Source organism: Ramularia collo-cygni (genome assembly GCF_900074925.1).
Source record: "Ramularia collo-cygni strain URUG2 genome assembly, contig: RCC_scaffold24, whole genome shotgun sequence".
In the NCBI taxonomy this organism is placed as follows: domain Eukaryota; kingdom Fungi; phylum Ascomycota; class Dothideomycetes; order Mycosphaerellales; family Mycosphaerellaceae; genus Ramularia; species Ramularia collo-cygni.
In genome coordinates, this window is record NW_019716278.1 from 7432 (window position 1) to 26877 (window position 19446).

General features: G+C 52.0%; 8 protein-coding genes; 2 read left to right on the plus strand and 6 right to left on the minus strand.

Moving 5' to 3' along the window:
- Positions 1-329: 329 nt before the first annotated feature.
- On the minus strand, positions 330-1718 carry RCC_10671 (uncharacterized protein; the record flags this gene model as incomplete). Its single annotated transcript, XM_023775897.1, has 1 exon — positions 330-1718. One exon carries the CDS (start codon positions 1716-1718, stop codon positions 330-332), a length of 1389 nt encoding a protein of 462 aa, XP_023631665.1.
- A 2069-nt stretch (positions 1719-3787) lies between these two features.
- On the minus strand, positions 3788-5397 carry RCC_10672 (uncharacterized protein; the record flags this gene model as incomplete). XM_023775898.1 has 2 exons in its annotated part: positions 3788-5236; positions 5284-5397. 2 exons carry the CDS (start codon positions 5395-5397, stop codon positions 3788-3790), a joined length of 1563 nt encoding a protein of 520 aa, XP_023631666.1.
- A 1023-nt stretch (positions 5398-6420) lies between these two features.
- On the minus strand, positions 6421-8466 carry RCC_10673 (probable NADH dehydrogenase (ubiquinone), 64 kD subunit, mitochondrial; the record flags this gene model as incomplete). Its single annotated transcript, XM_023775899.1, has 1 exon — positions 6421-8466. One exon carries the CDS (start codon positions 8464-8466, stop codon positions 6421-6423), a length of 2046 nt encoding a protein of 681 aa, XP_023631667.1.
- A 355-nt stretch (positions 8467-8821) lies between these two features.
- RCC_10674 (related to aldehyde dehydrogenase) lies at positions 8822-10234 on the plus strand (the record flags this gene model as incomplete). The annotated part of the gene is made up of 1 exon (XM_023775900.1): positions 8822-10234. One exon carries the CDS (start codon positions 8822-8824, stop codon positions 10232-10234), a length of 1413 nt encoding a protein of 470 aa, XP_023631668.1.
- Positions 10235-10519: 285 nt separating this feature from the next.
- On the minus strand, positions 10520-11920 carry RCC_10675 (uncharacterized protein; the record flags this gene model as incomplete). XM_023775901.1 has 3 exons in its annotated part: positions 10520-10806; positions 10868-11205; positions 11265-11920. The coding sequence occupies 3 exons, from the start codon at positions 11918-11920 to the stop codon at positions 10520-10522; spliced, it is 1281 nt and encodes a 426-aa protein (XP_023631669.1).
- A 1257-nt stretch (positions 11921-13177) lies between these two features.
- On the minus strand, positions 13178-14418 carry RCC_10676 (uncharacterized protein; the record flags this gene model as incomplete). XM_023775902.1 has 5 exons in its annotated part: positions 13178-13584; positions 13632-13860; positions 13959-14028; positions 14140-14179; positions 14301-14418. The coding sequence occupies 5 exons, from the start codon at positions 14416-14418 to the stop codon at positions 13178-13180; spliced, it is 864 nt and encodes a 287-aa protein (XP_023631670.1).
- A 1411-nt stretch (positions 14419-15829) lies between these two features.
- On the minus strand, positions 15830-17099 carry RCC_10677 (related to LisH motif-containing protein; the record flags this gene model as incomplete). XM_023775903.1 has 4 exons in its annotated part: positions 15830-16300; positions 16495-16690; positions 16904-16980; positions 17097-17099. The coding sequence occupies 4 exons, from the start codon at positions 17097-17099 to the stop codon at positions 15830-15832; spliced, it is 747 nt and encodes a 248-aa protein (XP_023631671.1).
- Positions 17100-17453: 354 nt separating this feature from the next.
- RCC_10678 (probable uridine kinase) lies at positions 17454-19153 on the plus strand (the record flags this gene model as incomplete). XM_023775904.1 has 4 exons in its annotated part: positions 17454-17800; positions 17856-18043; positions 18101-18214; positions 18390-19153. The coding sequence occupies 4 exons, from the start codon at positions 17454-17456 to the stop codon at positions 19151-19153; spliced, it is 1413 nt and encodes a 470-aa protein (XP_023631672.1).
- Positions 19154-19446: the final 293 nt, after the last annotated feature.

A 19446-nucleotide genomic window follows, 5' to 3' on the forward strand; every position in this document is an offset into this window, starting at 1 on the left:
CTGTCGTTACGCTCACATCGCAATCCATTCATTGTCCTTGTCGTTGACACCAAACCTTCGCCCTGGTGTCTCGGAACGAGGGGTGTGCTGTAGAGCGACCTGTCTCCCCCAGTAACGTAACGTGCCTCCAAAAGTGTATTTCTCCTAGTCTGAATCTGCCACCCAAGGCACAAATCCAATTACCATTCTTGATGCTCCCCGGTCGTTGCTCGTGGTTCGGTGGCTGCTCGTGGTGTCAGTATGGGGRGTTGCTCCAAGTTGTGGGATGTGAAGTGTGAAGTGTGAGGTGTAAATTACCTTTTCACCGAAACCCGATGCCAAGGATCGCATCATCCTTCCATGGCCACATCGCCTTGAGTGCCATCAGCATCAGCATCAGCATCCGCTTGTTGGACGGCGTTGGGCGTGCGCAATCGAGCCATCGACTCTTCCTCCAACCACTGCTTCTTGATAGTCGAGGCGACCCATTCTCTGATGGCATCCAACGTGTCTCGATCGATGTACTTGAGCTCAATGGTCTCCTGCCGAGCGACATACAGAGCGGCATAATAGCACACAAGCAGACCGCCGACCTCCCAGTCGTGGGGATACGGATCCGCCATCAATCTGCCGGCAAAGTGGACGTCCGATAGCTTGCGGAGCCAGACCTCTGCCATGGTGCGCACGTCGCCGCCGCACTGCGGTGCATCTGGTTTCCAAACGTAGATGCACGGCTCCTCACGGGCTGGGAGCTCGGCCACGACGAGCGCAAAGTGTCCCCCCAACTGCACAGGAACGATCATGGCATGAAAGAGATCAAACGTGAGTGGCGTCGCYCCGTGACCCCGTGCTCGGCCCAGCCATGTGCGCTCCTCATCGTCGGCTGCATCGCCCGCATCATGCTGCGCCTGCGCCTGCGCCTGCTCCTGCTCCTGTTCATTGCGAAGCGTGGACTCGGCATTCATGAGGAACATTCTCCTTGTCGCTTCTTTCGTCGCCATGTATCGGCGCAGGATCTCCATGAAGGCGTCAACGACGTTCTCGGTCAGTGGCCGCGTGCTCGCATCGCCAGCTCCACGCCCGAGCCCATGCATGTCCGTTGGCGACAGCGACCGACCAGTCATCATCTTGACTTCGCAATCGGAGTTGAGCCACGCTTGAAGCTCTTCAAGTTCCTTGTGGGTGCACAGGCCCATATGGTGTGGGTATGTTTTGTCCTTCGCCCGCTTCACCCCCTCGCGACCCGACCGCGACCTCGCTTCTGCTTCACTCAGTTGTTTCYCGTTTGGGCGAAATGCCTCGGTAACCCAGGCAATATCCTCGAGTGAAGCGTTTGCTCCCTCCGGACGCTGCTGGAACGTACGGGCAGCGGCGATGTCAAAGTTGTCTCCTGGAGTACGCTTCTGCGAGGGGCGATCGTGTGGTGGCGCCGTGGTCGGGATGAAGCTTGACTTTCCTTTGCCTTCGATGCGAATGCTGCTCTCCCCGAGCAGAGGAGTGGGCATGTTGACGAGCGAGCCAGGCGGGAAAGGAAAGCGTCGATCTGCATGGAATCGCGGACAGCCTGTAGATTTCAGCGGACCTGAGAAAAGGTGTCTGTCAACCACGAAGAGATCGATCGTCTTGCCCGGAGACTTTGCGCTCTTAATCTCAGCGCCATAGGCAGTCTCGATGCGCACGCGGACCGGGTCACCAGTGGGCAACTTCTCGAGCAGCCATTGGAATTCTGCGACGAGCATGGTGGTGATTCTTTGGGCGATGGGTTGGAATGCCTGATGCAGAATCAGGTGTTTGGGGTAAGCTTGACCAGCGACATTTCTTCTTTACTTTCCGCCAGCTTACGTTTTCCTGCACGTGCAGCCCAGCTAAGCGAGCACGTTTGTTTGCTCCCTCACCCCCACCTCTCACTTCTTCTTCCTCCAGCATCTCCTTCAATAGCCACCCTAAGCAGGCTCACTTCAAGGGGATAAACGATGCATGCCGAGCAGAGAGCGGCGTCTGAGGAAAGCATCGGGTATCTTGATTCGTATTCAACGGCGTCTTCTGAGCCGACTTACAGTCACGCCTAGATAGATAGATTCAAGCAGGTGCGCTTTTGCCAGACATACTGAGCGAGGCGGTCACACAGTTCCAAGCTCCCTTACATTTCGATCCGCCCTGCTAAAGCTGAGCGTCCTCGCTGTTTATGAGAGAGCTTCAGAGCAGGGAGCTCGTTTCCAATAAAACCAAATGAAAGCCCAACTCTGTCGGCGCACTTTGCGCTTTGCTCACCTCATCTCAACACGAAGATAAAGTTGGACGATCGCCAGTCTCTTGTGCCTTGGATCGAGATGACACTTGACGACCTCGAGAATACCCTGTCATGTTGAAGCTTCTTAGAGGCATGAAAARTCCTTCTGGAATGGAGAGCGATCTCTTCAATCCAGGCGTATCGAGCGATTGACCACGAGACTAATGCGTGAAAGATCGAATGACTTCCAACACAAACTGTTTTGAACCCATGAACCAGCCAACTTTTGACAACGACTACAGTAACAGCATCATGGAATAAGGGTAGTACTCTCACATGCGTACCCCTCAAGAACAACTCCAAACAAAGCTTCTTCGTTATTCACCCTCGCTTTCACATCTTTGGGCAACGGGTCCGTGCACTGCCAGAAAACATTGAGAAGTCGATGTTACAGCGGCCTCAGCAGTTGACATTGCTATCTGCGTCTCTCCCAGCAAAGACGAAAGCAAGTTACGCGGAGAGCTCTCGAAAATGAATCGTCCTAGAACATCACCAAAACTGCAGCCACAACAATCCCGAACCTACTCAAAAACGTCCAATCCCTATAGCTTCCGCATATTCAATGTCGCTCATCTTATCCAAATACTCCGCTTCCCTCATCCCCCAAATCCTGCATCCCGCCTCTAAAGCCGCAATCGTCGCTCGATGCACTTCAAGAACTTCCTCATCGCCGGTCATAGTCGAATTGAGATCTTCAGACTGACTGCTGCTGCTGTAGCAAACGTGGCATTGATATGGCTCTTTGATGATGCATTTTTCGAGTCCCATGCAGAGTGTATGCTGAATGCGTGTGCAGAAGGCACAGTAGAGAGTCCAGTCTTTGGGTGCAATGGCTGGTGGATCTTCCTGTTGGCAGATACAGCCTTTGCCTGCATCGATTGGAATAGGGGTCTGTGTTGAAGACATTCGGAAAACTGCTGTTGGAAAGGGGTTATTGAGCAGATGGATGGGTTTGAGCAAGAAGGAAGAAGGGTAAAGTACTTTTGAGGAAAAGATCCTCTTGTTTGCATAAGAAGCAAACCTGTCTTTCCAGGAGAATGGCATGAGGGCAATCTGAGGAGTATCTAGAAGACTCTCCATCCTTAGCAATTAATGACGCTACCTYTGCCTCACTCCCTACCACAAACACTCCTCCAAAGCCTCGACATCACCACGGCTGCAACCATGAAAAAGGCGCACAAAGCGCATCATCATTCGCCGCTTCGTTACAACGCGCATCGTCGCATAGTGCGTCTTTGATATATGTTCATTATCATGCCAAGACGCTGGGGAATAGAGACATGCGTATAGGGCTAGTAACTAAAGACAACAGGCCTGTGGGCCGTATCTGTCATCGATATGTCTTCCTGTTAGGCTGGCTCGATAGACAGTGTGTGGCCTTCACCATTAAGAGCTCGACGTCCCTCACACTGGGCTGCCAGCACACAAACATCATATGGCTTCCAGAGTTAGGAGCTTGATGGTTTCCCTTGTCCACGACGCGATGATCAAGTGACGCCGACTGCGATCCAGCATACCTTAGTACACATCCGAATCCTCACTTCCACTACCATCATCGCCACTACCATCATCGCCATCACCGTCATCGCCATCACCGTCATCGCCATCACCATCACCGCCATCACCATCATCACCATCACCATCGTCTGCTCCCCAGTTGTCGTCGCCCTCATCGGCATCGTCGCCCTCATCGGCGCTGTATCCGCGGCCGTCATCATTATCCTCATCGGGAGAGTCATCATGCTGTTGCCCTGGCGGGGGTGGAGGCCTACCCCGAATCATGCGTCGCAACCTGCGACCAAGAAGTCTAATGAGGTCAAGGTCGTCCCTCTCGGCAGCTGGGATGAGATAGTCGTTCCAAACCCCAATCACCAGCGACCAGGTTGAGTATCTGGTAAGATCGAGGGCAAGCTGCTTCAATAAGTTGGCGCTCTCTTCGTGATCATCGACATCTGCAATGAGATTGTGCGGCACATAGAACAGTGGCATGTCAAGGGTGGCCTTCGCCCAAGAATCCTTCCTATTGTAGAACACGGACAACCAGCCGTTGAACTGCTCACCGTCCTCTTGGCGATTGTTCCGATTTGCCAACACAGGCTGACGTCCTTGACCTCGCAGGGCTTTCTGTACATGCCAATGCTGTCTCCGTTGGCCTCGAAGCGCGTCGTTGGCAATGAGCGAGATATCGGACAAGGTCCACAGCTGTTCCTGGGTAGCGATGAACGAGCGATTGATAGCGGGGTAGTTGTCCAAATTGTTCACGTCGAGAAGCGCAGTGTGGTTGTTCAAAGGAACCTCTACGATCTTGTTTCGATCCTTGGCCCGCCCCGTGGTTTTCCACAGCTTCTGCTGTCCGCAGTAAAGGGCTCGATCGATAAGATGGGGACTCTTCTCGAACAGCTCACCATGGTCATCCCAATCCGTCAAGAGCCACAATGCAGTAATGCTGCACGCCTCCGGCGACGGAAAGAATGTCTTGGTTCCACGGCCCGCGTCGTAGGCGTTCTGCAGTTGTTGAAATAGTTCTTTGCCTGCATCTTGCTCAGCGCGTGGCCACTCCATCCTCGGCGGGCGTTCAAGCAGGTCCATAGCTTGACAAAACTTAACAGCCGTATCCCAGCACTGATAAAACTCCTCGATCAGCATGGCTTCAACTCTTGTGATGCTTCTGCCATTCGCATGTACATCTCCATCCAAAGACTCGGCACGAATCAGCGCTGCGCACTCTTTCGCCTTGCGCGTCAATGTCTCGCGGAATGTTGCAGTCATAAGTCCCCCGACCTCATAATCTGCGGCGGTGGTGAATTGACTAGGTCCTTTCCAGCCATCAGCCCAAATGCGACGGAGCACTCCTCCTTCGCGCGTGAGGGAGAACCAGACAGCGCCATCTCCTTGGGAGACGMCCACCCCAGTCACGAACGGATGTTTGAATCTCTCGCTCCGAAGCTCGGCTTGGATCCTGTCATACTACGCACCGTCAGTTGAAGTGATGTGGAATCAAGTTTGCCACTCACGGTTTCTTCACGATACAATTGCTGCTCGGCCGCGTTCCGTGGAGCAGGTTGGCGTGGTCTCTTCTCCTTCCGCGGGCGATTCGCCTTCCGCACGCCAGATTGCCTCGCTGACATGTTGGAGTGTTGGTAATGCGTTGTCTCAAATGAACATCGAAGCCGGTCTTCTCAAGTTTGATGGTTGGATGAGTTGAGTTGAGTTGGTGGTTTGAGTAACCTGGTGCGAAGGAAGGCAGGCGACGAGAGAAAGGACAGCGCAAGAAACCAAATTCACTTGTCTTGTGAAGCAAGTATGTAGATGTGAAGCAAGCTAGAAGCGGCACGTGCGCGGGGGAGATGTCTGTGAATATATGAAACCGCTGCCCACCTTACCTACTCTGGTTTTCTTCACCTGCTATCGCACCAGGCAAACTATCCACTCCTTCTCAAACGACCGGCCAACCAGCTATTCACCAACAACATGCTCGTTGCGGAGGGAAAATGGCTGCTCACGACGCTGACCCCAGATCACGAGAGTCACAAGCGTATCAAGACGGCGGACCTAGGTCCTCCGCGAAGAGCGCTGTCCGGCATTCCATCCAGATCGTCGTCTTTCCCATCGAGCGCGCTGCTGGACATTCCACCTGAGGACGATAGCATCCTGCGAGGAACTCCCGGATGATTGCAAGCAGTTCTCCCATAGTCGCACCTTCCTCGATGAATACGTGTCTCATTCGGATCCGGATCTGCGTCGTTGGTTCGATGAATGTCCAGACGGTGTTCCGAGTCTTTCAACAAGTAAGATGTCTATGTAGCTTGCCTGATAAGGTAAGCTGAGGCCGATCTCAGATCGTCCGGCGATGCAAAGAGGGCAGATCTGATCTCATCTCTCACCACAAATCGTCGGGAACGTCAAGGTCTTCCGAGGGATCGCTAACGCTGTGCTATACAGTGTCAAAATCTAGATTTAGTCTGCCAAGGTAATGTCAATAGGTCTCATCAGGTGCTGTAGGTGCCCATCTGAGATACTCTCCTCCAGCTAGGAATGCTCACAGCACCACCCACTCATCTTCTCCCCCCAGTCCCTCCTCCTCCTCCTCCTCCTCCAACTCGATGGCTATTTATCGATCATCCCACTCGACCGCATTCATCCCCGCTCGTCTAGTAGTTCATCATATCCCGACCGAACAATGCCCTCTTAGACCAATCCATAGCCAGCAGACATCTCGTTCGCAGACTCACTGACTGCGCGAAGTAGATGCTGCGCCACAAATAGACAGCCACCAGCCCGCCTCCAAAGTTCCATCCTCCAAAATCGAAGATTGCAGCATTCCCGATATATGCCAAGCTGCCCATATGCCGGTAACTGAACGCTTTGTACGCTGCCTCATCCAAATCCCCATCAACCATCTCATTCAATCGAAACGCGTCCTCTGCCCTAGCCAACYTGTTCAGCTTCCTACCCAGGTACTCTCCTTGCTGATTCGCCCTTTGAGCAGTAGCAGGTAAACTCGTGAGTTTACTGTCAATCTGCTTCAACAACTCATTGAGTTCTCCAAAGTCCAACAGTCCGCTCTTATCTTTGTCGTAATCTTCGAWGAGCTTCCCAAGCCGTCTCAAGTGATCTGAAGCTTGAGGGAAACGAGCCTTGACGCGTTTGGCAACCGAACACCATTGTGGGTAGGAGATCTTCATTGTTTCAGGATCCTTCCCTTGCTCCCACGCAAGAGTGCGAAGATAGGAAACGATGTGTTCCGAGACATTGTTTTGGACTGTGCTGCAGTCACCAATAGCATAAACATCTCCAAGAGGAGCGCCCGACAGCCGAAGGTGAGTGTCCGTCTCAAGGGCATGTACGTTGGTCTGAGTGGGGATCTTGTTGGCGATGGTTTTGCAAAAGTCGGTTTGGGAGACACCGGTCGACCACAAACAGAAGCCCATGGGAAGCTCTTTGGTGACGGTGGTGCCTTCGAGGGTCTTCTGAGTGAAGATGATCTTGTCGGCTTGAACTTCTTTGACGCGGGCATTGGTTTGGACGTCGACGTTGTCGTGGGCAAGTCTTTCTTCGGCGTATTTACTGAGAGCTTCATCGTAGGTGTTGAGGATGTGACCGCGGGATTGGATGACGTGAACGGAGATTTCATTCCGGAGGAGACGAGGATAGTACCGGTTGAGGTCTTCATTCAGCATGTCGTAGAGTTCGGCGGCGAATTCCACTCCTGTAGGACCGCCTCCAGATACGACGAAAGACAACAGCCGACGACGTTCCTCATCCGGAGTGGTTGGGAGACACGCCGTCTCGAGATTGCCAATGACTGCATTGCGGATGCGGCGGGCGTCACTGATGTCCTTGAGGAAGTGGCAGTGCTCCAGTCCTTGAACGCCGTGTGGGTTGGTGGTGGATCCTACCCCGATGACCAATTTGTCGTACGGGAGATAATATCGTTGCTTCTCTCCATTCGGGCCTTCACTCTCCAATTCCAGCAGCTTTTCACTAAAATCAATGTCCACGGCAGCGGATTTCAAGAAATGCCCCTTGACCCGCTTGACAATCTTGCGTACCGGCTCCACCAGACTGCGCAGTTCCAGCGTCCCGACAGTTGCGGAAGGAAGCATTGGCGTGAAGAGGAAGTGATTTGAGGGAGAGACAACAGTAACATGGTATTCCCCAGGAATGAGTTGCTTCAGCAAAGCCACACTGCCCCATCCAGTCCCCAATATCACCAATTTCGGCTTATGCTTCTGTTCAGCCATTTGCTCATCTTCGTTGTCATCCACTAGATATTCCACAATCGGCAGATTCTTTGGTCCTCCTCGTCGTGGGTTCAATGCCATTTCCGACACGGACAACTCAGCACTATCCGGTTCGTCCCTGTAGGTGGAAGCATCGTAAATGAAGAACCCCACCACCAATCCTCCACTGATCAGGATGAACAGGCCTAGCGAGGCCAATGCCTTGTAGGTGTAGCGAACAATGCAGCCATGCTGTGCAGGGGGTGAGAGTTTTGTGGAGGCGAATCGGATGGAGGGGATTGAATGTCGAATTGATGGGATTGATGGACGGATCGAAGGATGCGGTCTGGTGAAGTGGCGGATCGATTGTCGCTGGACATTATTTCTCGTGGCATTGATGCAAGATTGTCGCGTGAGAAGCAAGCTTTGGGAGCGTCGCGTTGCTCCYGATCGGAGGTGCAGAGAGGAGAGCATCGTGTTGAGGAGATCTTCAGCGCATTGGTGGAGGGAGGATTGTTCAGAGCAACAAGAGTAGGAAGGGATTTTCCAACACCCAATGCCGCTTCAACGAGGGAAAAGCAGTAAATCCAACGCCTGCGACACACAACCCGGTCACCTGCATCGATGGAAGTTGCTTCGGAAGGCGGCATCTCGCGGATCCTTGCMGGGCTGCCCTTGCCCTTCACAGCTTGCCCGCCCGCCGCGTGAGGAAAGCTCGGACGGTAACGACGTCAGCGTGGAAATCTTTCACATGTGAGTCGGGTGCCACAATCCTTCACTATCAAACTATAATCCCATCAAGAACCAACACCACCAAACCAAGCCCAACATGCCAGCCGAGAAGATCACAACCATCTCTCCCTTCACCAACAAACCTGTTGTGGAGCACCATGGCCCAACAGACGAGGAGTTCCTTCAACTCCCCAAAAAGGCCCAAGCCGCCTATCTCCAGTGGCGCAAAACATCCCTCTCCCACCGTCAGGGAATCGTGAAGAAAGCCCTTCAACTTCTTGAATCAAAGAAAGATGCTCTCGGTCATGAGATCACAGAGCAAATGGGCCGCCCAATCTCATACACAGCTGGAGAAGTCTCGACCGCCGTCATGCGAGGCGAATATCTTCTCAAGATCAGCGATGCTGCGCTGGCAGATACCCCTGGAGAACCTCAGGAAGGATTCAAACGTTTCATCAGAAAGACTCCCGTTGGGCCTGTTCTCATCCTTTTCGCTTGGAACTACCCATATCTCATCCTTGCCAACTCACTCATTCCTGCTTTGTTGGCTGGAAACTCGGTCATCTTGAAGCCTTCGCCACAGACCCCTACGATCGCAAGCCATATTCGGGAGATCTTCATTGAAGCCGGATTGCCCCAGGATGTGATCCAGACGTTTCACTGTGGAGACTTCTCCAAGATCCCACCCTTGATCCAGTCTCCTGAGATTCAACTCGTCTGCTTCACCGGCTCTGTTGAAGGCGGCCTTGCCGTTCAAAAGGCCGCAGCAGGTCGTGTAGATTGCCGCGTGGGCCTGGAACTTGGAGGAAAGGATCCAGCATACATCCGTCCCGACGTCGATATTGCCTGGGCAGCAGCAGAAATCGTCGACGGAGCAATCTTCAACTCCGGAYAGAGTTGCTGTTCGCTAGAGCGAATCTACGTCCACGCTTCTATTCACGATGAATTTGTGAAGGCTGTACAGAAGGTTCTTCAAGGTTACAAGGTCGGAGATCCTTTCCAGAAGGACACGCAGATTGGACCTGTAGTCAGCAAAGCCGCGCTCAAGAGAATTCAATCCCACATCGACTCTGCCATTGCAGCAGGAGCGAAAGATGCTACCCCTGAGAACCCTACATTCAAGTCTTTCCCCGAAGGAGGAAACTTTATCCGGCCTACACTCCTTACCAACGTCAAGCAAGACATGGCTGTGATGCAGGAGGAGACTTTCGGGCCTGTCATCCCTGTTCTCGCAGTTCAGTCCGACGAAGAAGCCGTCAAACTCATGAACGACAGTTCTTTCGGTCTAACAGCGAGCATCTGGACAAAGGATGTCACGAAAGGACATGCCCTTGCAGAGGATGTTGAAGCTGGGACGGTCTTTGTGAACCGATGTGATTACCCTGCTCCGGATCTCGCGTGGATCGGATGGAAGGAGAGTGGAAAGGGGCAGACTTTGAGTGGGTTTGGGTTTGAGCAGTTTGTGAGGCTGAAGAGCTTGCATTTCAAGGATTATCCGGAAGGAAAGTAGAGGAGGAGCAGATGATAGGTTTGTGGGGAGTAGGGCTGCTATTGCTGACAATGATGCAAATAGAGGATATTTGAAAGAAATCCAAACGCCAATGTCGTTGAGTTCTGTGTAGCAACTATGATGCTCCCAGCACCGTTGCACTGCTTTTCTGCCACGCTCATCCTTACCGCCATCATGATCAATCTGCAAGCGGTCTCCTGCTGGAAGATCTCCCGCTCAGAGTCGCTATCGGTGCCTCGACAATTCCCTATCGACGGGACTCCTCTACCCGCCGACTCTCACACCTCATCTCCGACGTCGAGTTGGAGGCCGCGCCGGAGTGCTTAGTCGGTCCATCGCCGCCTCGTACCTCTCTCGAGCTTGCCGTTGCTGCTGCAGCGCTTCCTGGATTCTCGCCACATGATCCGGCGTGGCTTCTGGTCGTGGTATAGTTACAGGACGCCTACCCGCATCCCATGGAAATCTGGCTCTGTCGAGATCCGCGAGGCGATCTGCCATCGATCTCGGTTGCCGCTGACCAGCTGCTGGATCCCGTACACTGGACCAGTTGAATTTTCGCTTGCAGTGCAGACCTAAACCACACCCATATCAGCTTCATAATATTTACACGAAGAGGGGGGCGGGAGAACATACAAACAACGTGATCACAACCTGACATCAGTTCCAACTTGCTGCCGCACTTCTTGTTTGGACACGTCTTGTAGGTTCCATCCACCAATTTTTTCGAAGCTGCTTCCTCTGCTCTTCTACGCGAGTCTCCATGGATACTGTCCTGATAATCTTCACAAGACTTTCCGGTGTGCATGGGAACCTCACAAGCCAAACAGAAAACAAAGTCGCAGGCCTCGCAGGTGAAGATCACATCCTCGTCGTTGTCGCCGAGGAAGTTTCCAGATTTGCAGGTCGCTGATGGACAAGCGAAGTAGGCCTTGTCTTGCTTCAGGTAGGAGGCTGTTGCCTGCGCCGCGAGACTACAAACAGTTAGCATGGTCCTGGAGAGGTGAACGGGGGAGTGAGGAAGAGAAGATACATCGGTTCAATCGCCCTCTCGAACCGCTCGTCCAACACGGCAATCTCGCCATACGTGAGAACCTGTCCACAACTATCTTGCGGACACGTCAGTTTATCCCAAGCCTTCCTCTCGATTTCCGTATGCAGATGGCGTTCCCAGCACGATGTGCAGACTGTGTGGTTGCGAGCACCTCCATGCGGCGAGGTTGGGATAGCGTGAGCGGGAACCGTATCGTAACAGATCGAGCATTCTTGTTCTTTCTTCTGTGCCACGATAGCCCTTYCAGCTGACAGGGAGGCTTCCCAACACCGGCGACAGATTGCTCCTCCAAAGGCCGCCAGCGATTGAGTATCCTGCTTGGCATCGATGAAGGCATCTTTCGACTTGGTTTCGTCGCAACTCATACATGTGGAAGTTTTGATGGCGGAAGTGAATGGGAGATATTTCCTATCCCGCTCGGACGCAGGGCTGAAGATCGGCTTGTCTTCATCGTCGCCACTGTCGTTCTGAGTGAAGTCGATGACTTCGATGGTTCGCTTCCGCTTCTTCATAGGTGGAAGGGCACTACCATCACCATCGAGATCGATCACTTCTTGACCGCCTTCTTCAACTTCTCGCTTGAATGTCGTATAGCCGCGCTTGCGACTAGGAGGCTGCTGCCGATTGAAGCTCATGGTTGCGTTGTAGACTTGAGCGAGGAGTTTTGTGATGATGTTGTTGTTGTTAGGAGTGAGGATGCAAGTGTGTGGAAGATGAGTGTGAGCGCGCAAGTGTAGAACACGAGTCGTCGCGATTAACGACGACTCTTGCTCGGAGTAGGATGCGGGAAGTGTACAAGTAGACTTTAGCACTACCTTGCAGCATCACCCTGAAATGGTGAGGATTGTTTGAACAGACATGAGGGAGGTGGAGGAGATTTACATGGACAGCCAGTTAGTGAAGAACTGGAATTTCAGTAAAAGACAAGTCACGGAAACGTGAGGAACGTAAAGGGGGGATGGAAACAGAAGCATGGGTGGCACATGTGAATGATGACGCTTTTCGTAACGCGAGGCAGCATAGGAGTAACGCTAGAGGTGTCGTTAAAAACGGCATAAGGCCTCGCTCTCTACAGGCTCGACGATTCTAGGTCTACTAGAATCCTTGCTACAAGCAGAGTAGCACGTTGATTAATCGAGAGAGCGTTGGCGATCGTTTCTAGAAGCCCCCTCTTAAATTTATATGTATATACATACAGAGCTGTCGAGATGAGGATTGTTCATTAGGACAAGACATCCTTATTCATCCCTATAATGTACTAAGGCCTCGCTCTCTATAGGCTCGACGATTTTAGGTCTGCTAGAATCCTTACTACTAGTAGAGTGGCACGTTAATTAACCGAGAGAGCAGTTCGGGGCGCTACTCTTGTTGATGATTTCTCATATCGACAGCTCTGTACATATATACATATAAACTTGAGAGGAGGCTTCCAGAAGGATCGCCAACAAAAGGGCGATTACTTCTCTAGACAGCGTCTTGTTACGGGAGATGGTGAACAGAGGCTCAGAGAAAGTTTCGTCAATAAAAAGAGCAAACTTTTTTTCGAATGTGACGAGATGAGGTAAAGGGGCACGTTATCGCTACTTCGGAAACATCAGGCCTTCCTATGAATCATCTTCTGCAACAATGCCAACTGCTTAGTGTGAGATGAATATGAGATGAATATGAGATGAATATGAGATGAATATGAGATGAATATGAGATGAATATGAGATGAATATGAGATGAATAGTAGAATCAACAGCACAGTTTCAGGCCCCACTGTCCAAAAAAAGAGGAGTGAAACCATATTGGCTGACACACCTGCTTGGTATGCCTTGCCAAATCCCCCAAAAGAAAACTTTTTGACACGGATCGTGCCAACCTTTCATCGGCAACCTTCCATCGGCAAGCTAGTTGTCGTGCAGGAACTGGATGAGAGCAGCCATCTCTCTGGCATCAGTTAGAGCCTGGCTCAAGTCCCGCTTCTTCGGATCGAGAATGTGTAAGGCAAATTTCTCCTCTTGGCCTACCCATCTCAGACTCGCGTACATCGCCTCGAGTTCGTCGACCTCCGCTTGAACCCCCTTCACGCATTTCTTGAATACACGCTCCCAATCTTCCTTGCACCGACTCAAAATATTGGCCTTGGACTCATTGGTGATCAGGACCTCAAGCTCCTTAAGCCTAGCTTCGACTCCATTGTCGAGGACGATACTAGCCTGTCTTAAGATAATTTCCTTGCCATGCGCCCGGACGAAGGAAAGTACCTTGCTTTTCCGCATGCTAGGTTTGGTGCCGAAATTGAATCGTGCTCGATCTGAGAGAGTTAGTAGCTGCACAAGACGTTGAACGTGTCTGTATCACCTTCTACGACACCCACCGCAGGCTCTGCACCCCTCAAAAGATCAATGACAACAGGCTGCTGATTCACATTCTGTCCTGTTGCCCGTCTTGCCTGGCCTTGGGCCTCTCCATCTTCGTCGCGATCTCTGGCAGACCTCTTACGCTTATGAGCACCAGATCTCTCTGCCTGGCCCTGCTGAGTAGGGGTTGTTGGAGATGCCATAATTTCGGCTCTGGGAAGAATCTGGCGCTGGTAGTGGTGGTCAGTGGGAGCTTTGTTTGCAAAATGAACACATTCCTGGCGAGATCATAGATCGAGACTCGCGGGATGGCTGGAGAACCGCCTACCTTTCCCCTGAGATCGGCTTTGATGTTCAATCTCCCACTGATGTTGAATGGCTTGCTGATGTTAGTGATGCTATGAGAGTCGAATTAGCCATGTGATCTGTAGCAATCTCTTCGAGACAACAGGCGCCATCATCTGAAGACGATGTGTTCCAAGCGCTTTGAAAAGGTGGCGATGTCTTACGTTGTGATGTTGTTGTGATGATGGCGTGTCGTGTTGTTGGCTGTGTGGCTTTCATACACACKGTAAGGGAAATTGAAATAGCACGTGAAAGGTCAAGCTTAGGAATTCCACACCAAGTCAAACGGGAGCAGGAAAATGAGTGACATGAGGCGTCAACATACCTTGAGAGAGTTGCAGTCTTTGGGGTTGGGAGAGGAAGAGAGTTGGATACAGAAGCCTTGAGGGAGGCTTTGGATGATAGTTGAGTTGTTGTTGTTGGGAGAAGAACCTGTGCTGCATGAGAATTGAGTATATAGGAAGGCACGGTGGTCCGTGCGCGAGGCGTGCGCTAGCGCTTGTGAAGTGAAGCAATGAATGGCCGGTCTGTTTGGCGCTCACATGTCAGCGTCTGTGTAGTTTGAGTCGACACGCTCTGTCTCCTCTCCTCTACCTTTCGAGTTCTCCCCGTCCACGTACGACGCCACTTTGTTCAGCACTCTTCCCCTCCAAACACCGACAACCTCACCAGACTTCTCTTCAATGGCACAAGAATGCTCCTGCTGCTCAGAGAGCAAGACCTCATCTCAATTCAAGAAGTTTCCCACTTGCGAGACGAAGCCATGCAATACAGTGTGCAACTCCTGCTGGACACAATACCTGAAGACGGATTTTATGGAAAATCCAACCAAACAGCTGACATGTTTCGTCTGCAATGTCCCAATGGACAAAACCAAGGTCCTTAAGCTTCTCATTCAGTCTCCAGATGACCGTAAACATTACGAGCATCGCTTGAAAAGAGTCGTAGCTATGCAGAATGGCGAAAGGCAGTGCATCTTTGCTAATTGCAAGAATGCGAAAGTTGAGGTGGACGGCCGGCTGTCCTCTTGTGGATGGTGCTTCAGACAGGCTTGTATAGCTTGCGATGCTCCCGAGCATTCTGGTGAATCGTGCGAGGAGTACCAGGCACGGGCAGCAAGCACACATAGCAAAGCAGAATCTGCAACAGCGACGGCACTCGCTCAAGGCTATTCTGCAAAGGAAGAAGTTGGGAAACTCGGTAGACTTCGACAGCGTCCAAAGCGACCACTGCCTTGCCCCAGTTGCGGCATCTGGATAGAACGATTTGGTGGATGCTTAAGATTGCGCTGTCCGGTGTGCAGTCTCGACTTCTGCGGCGAATGTGCTGCACCGTATCTGGGAAAGAACAGTGTTCCTCTTCTCGGAAATCAAGCTCACCACGAGACCTGCCACTATTTCACGAGAAAGGTGGAAGATCGGAGGTTCCGGCCGGCAGTGAGTATGCAAGCGGAGCCCGGTTCGTCAAGCATGCATGGCAATTCCATTCCACTGAGCACAGCGGCCGTCGACAGCGATCGGGCGGAGGAGCAACACTTTCTGGAGCCGTCCACAGGTCTAGGCCAGTGACACCTCTGGAATACATGAAATGGCAACCATCGATGGATGAAGGAGAGTCCACAAGTTCCTGAACGTCGAGCATGCTGTTCTAGTATCCGACTGGACGAGCAGCATCGTTGCTGGAATCTGTGAGCAGGACAGGAAGAACATATAGTGGAAAGGTTGCTTGAATCTGCGAGCAGGACAGCGAGAACACAACGTCAAATGGGAATGGACGATAGACACACGAAGGACAATTCAATTCATAACCACCAACACCGTTGCTAACATCAAACGTAATTTCATATCTCGTGTCTCATGATACCATGGCATCATCATCATCATGACTTCTTGGACGACCATCAAGGCCGATTGGGATGCTCGCCGGCAGCTCTACTCTCGCTTCTCTTGCTTGCATCTCCGCCCAAGCTCTCGCGCGGACGAGTTGTCGAATCTTCGCCTCTGGTCGCTGACCTTTGCTCTTGAGAATTGCCTCGTTGACACTATTAGCTACAGTCTCCCGCAGCTTCAGGTCAAGCAACTCTTTGAATTCAGGAAGCATCTTCTCCACCGGAAATATCATCAACGCCATGGTGCGTTCCAACGCCTGTTTGTATCTTGGCTCGGTGGGTGCGCGCGGGGCGAGCTGCTCAGTAGCAAACTCGAGCGCGGGTCGGAAGTGGTTGGCTTGCGGGTTTCCGCCCGATGTGGCCAGGATGGAGCGAATAATCTCGATAAGTTGAAGCTGAAGAAGGTTGAAGTGGAGGACATGGTCCGAATCGAGAATCTATGCAGCAGTGTCAGCGATGTGATGGAATCGGACATGGCATTGGCGAATTGTGTGTAGCTTGTTGTGGATCATACTGAGGACTGAAGTGTTGTAGTTGTGTCTCATCAACAGCACGTGGGCTGATTATGAGTGGTGCATGAAACAATAATCATTTCGAGGGGAGGGGATGGTGGAAGACGACATCGACATACCTCGGGGTCGATACCGTTGATCATATCAATAGCCTCGTCCACCTTGCCGGAGTGGATGGCGTTTCGTACTCGTACGCGGTCTCGGATGGCTTCGGCGTCAAAGGGCTGGGAGATGTTGGTCTCTTGCGCAAACTTCGCGGCCGCCTCCGGATATCCCTCCGAGACGAGGTAGTCCATGATGACCCAGTTGATGTCACTGCGCCGAAATGTGTTAGCCAGACGCTCCCTGTCTTGCCAGGCAATGGCAAGTAGGAGTAGGTGGCGGAAGGCTTGTGCGCTCGACATCAGAGATACAATTAATTAAATTTTCTCCGCACGAAATTCTAGGAGAGATTCCCAATTGTTTTTGAAAGCATCATTTGGAGGGGGTGGATGTGGGGGAGGTAGAATGCAGGGTGGGCGAGCATACCTCTTGCTGGGCTTCATCTCCTCCACTTTCTGCTCAAAAAGCAGCGCCTGACGCATGGTGGCAGTCACTGATGGGGTCTGCGCGGGGGTGAAGTCAGAATGGCGTGGTCTGATGGTGGCTGTCTGGAAGATGTTGCCGTGCAGAGCGTAAAGACGGCGGAGGGCCGGCATCTCGAAGAATAAGGTAAACGTACCATGACCGATCTCAACCCGCCGACGAGGCCGCAGACATATCTCTCGTCTCCGGCAAGATCTCCACGATGGCGAGGAAGGATCTGATGTGAGGAGGTGCGATCCCGATGGGTCGGGTGTGTTGGCAAAGGGAAGAGAGATGCGAGGTTGGAGCTTGGTGAAAAAGGCAAGAGCAGTGCAGCACTTTAGCGTGATGAAAATTGCTCCCCTTGCAAGATTGGCAGAAAATGGTGCACGGCCCCCCGTGCACCTCATCTCTTCCCTCGAGATTTTCATCTTCTTCGCCTTCATCATCCACCCACAGACACGACCATGTGGACCATGGAAGTAGCAGCCTCGGTTCTGTCCATGCGTCTACGATGAGTGTTCCTTTCTTGGAGCTGCCTGGAGCTCTGCGCTCATATTCTGAGCTGAAGAATACTCAACAACGCGACGTGTCACCGCGTGCTCATTACTCTCCGCCATGGGCCAACACCAGTATCATTGGTGTCGCGGGCAGTTCGGGGTCTGGCAAGACTTCACTTTCATTGGCCATCATCAAGGAGCTGTCGCTGCCATGGGTGGTGCTTTTATCAATGGATAGCTTCTACAAGCCACTCACTCCCGAGCAGTCCGAGTCTGCTTTCAGAAATGAATACGACTTTGACGCTCCTGAAGCCATTGACTTTGACGTTCTAGTGGAGAAGCTGAGGGACATCAAGGCTGGGTACGGAAGACGGAGCTCCTCGATGGTTGGGATCTCCAGCTGACAACGTCTCAAGGAGAAAGGCCGACATACCGGTCTACTCATTTGAGAAGCACGCCCGGCTGGACAAGACCACCACCATCTACTCTCCTCATGTCCTGGTTCTGGAGGGCATCTTTGCCCTGCACGATCAGCGGGTATTGGATCTGCTCGACTTGAAAATTTTCACCGAAGCAGAAAGTGATCTCTGCTTGTCGAGGAGGCGTAAGTCTAGTCTCCCTTATACGCAGGCACATCTGCATTTCGCTAAATATTGAACAGTCCTCCGCGATGTGCGAGAGCGTGGTCGAGATATTGAAGGTTGCATCAAGCAGTGGTTCCTCTATGTCGCGCCAAACTACAAAAAGTTTGTCGAACCTCAAAGAAGTGTGGCCGGTACGTTTTAATCCTCCTTCACCCATCCCGCCATCTTCATGATGAACAAACACAAGCATAGTTCAACCGATCTTTCTGAGGATAAACCTTACCATCTTTTTCTTGTCTGATATCTTACTCTCACCTCTGCATTTACACGACACCACAACACAAGCCAGTGCTAACTCACTGTCAGACATCATCGTCCCACGAGGCATAGAGAACAAGGTAGCCATAAACATGGTATGCGATAAAGTCCACAAAACTCTACAGGAGAAGTCAGCCATGCATCAGTCCGAACTGCGACATCTCGGCAAAGTGTCAGAAGACACTCCATTATCGCCCAACATTGTGATTCTCCAACCCACCAATCAAGTTCGAGGCATCAACACCATGCTTATGGATCCTGGATTGAACAGAGAAGACTTCATATTCTACTTTGACCGACTTGCTGTTATGTTGGCCGAGCAAGCATACGAGTCTGGCCTCGCTTTCAAGCCCAGCAGAGTGGAAACGCCTGTTCCGGGCCAGTCTTACGACGGCCTGCAGCTTGATGGTGAGGTGTCTGCAGTTGTGGTACTTCGCGGTGGCTCTATCCTGGAAACAGGTCTGAAGCGTGTCATCCCCGACTGCCGTATTGGTCGTATGCTCATCCAGACGAATTATCGTACTGGGGAGCCAGAGTTGCATTATTACAAGCTCGCGTCTGACGTCGCCGAGCACAAGCGGGTTCTACTAATGGACCCTCAAATGAGCTCAGGTGGCGCGGCGTTGATGGCAGTACGAGTCTTGCTCGACCACGGCATCAAAGAACATCACATCGTATTCGTGACTTACATGGCTGGGAAGAACGGCCTAAATAGGCTCATGGCCGTGTATCCTACCATCAAGGTTGTGGTATGCAGGATTGTCGGTGACATGGAGAGTAGGTGGGTGGAGGAGCGGTACTTGGGGTGTTGACCTTGTAAGTCACCAAGTTTAGGATAATCTCACTCAATCGAAGGAGTTCTCTTCTTCTCGCACCGCTTCATATTGTATTTTCGTCTTTTTTCTCATCTACAAGCCGCTGTTGCTCGTGGAATGTGCAGCGAGTCGAAGGGCTGTCGATCATGGCAACCCGACCACGACCGGGACGAACATTCGGGAAGTGCGGGAGTGCAGTGAATGAAATCCACGTTACGCGTCTCGTGTCTGGGTACCCTCACGCGTCTCTTGTCTGGGTACATTCACAAGTCTCGTGTCTGTGTACATTC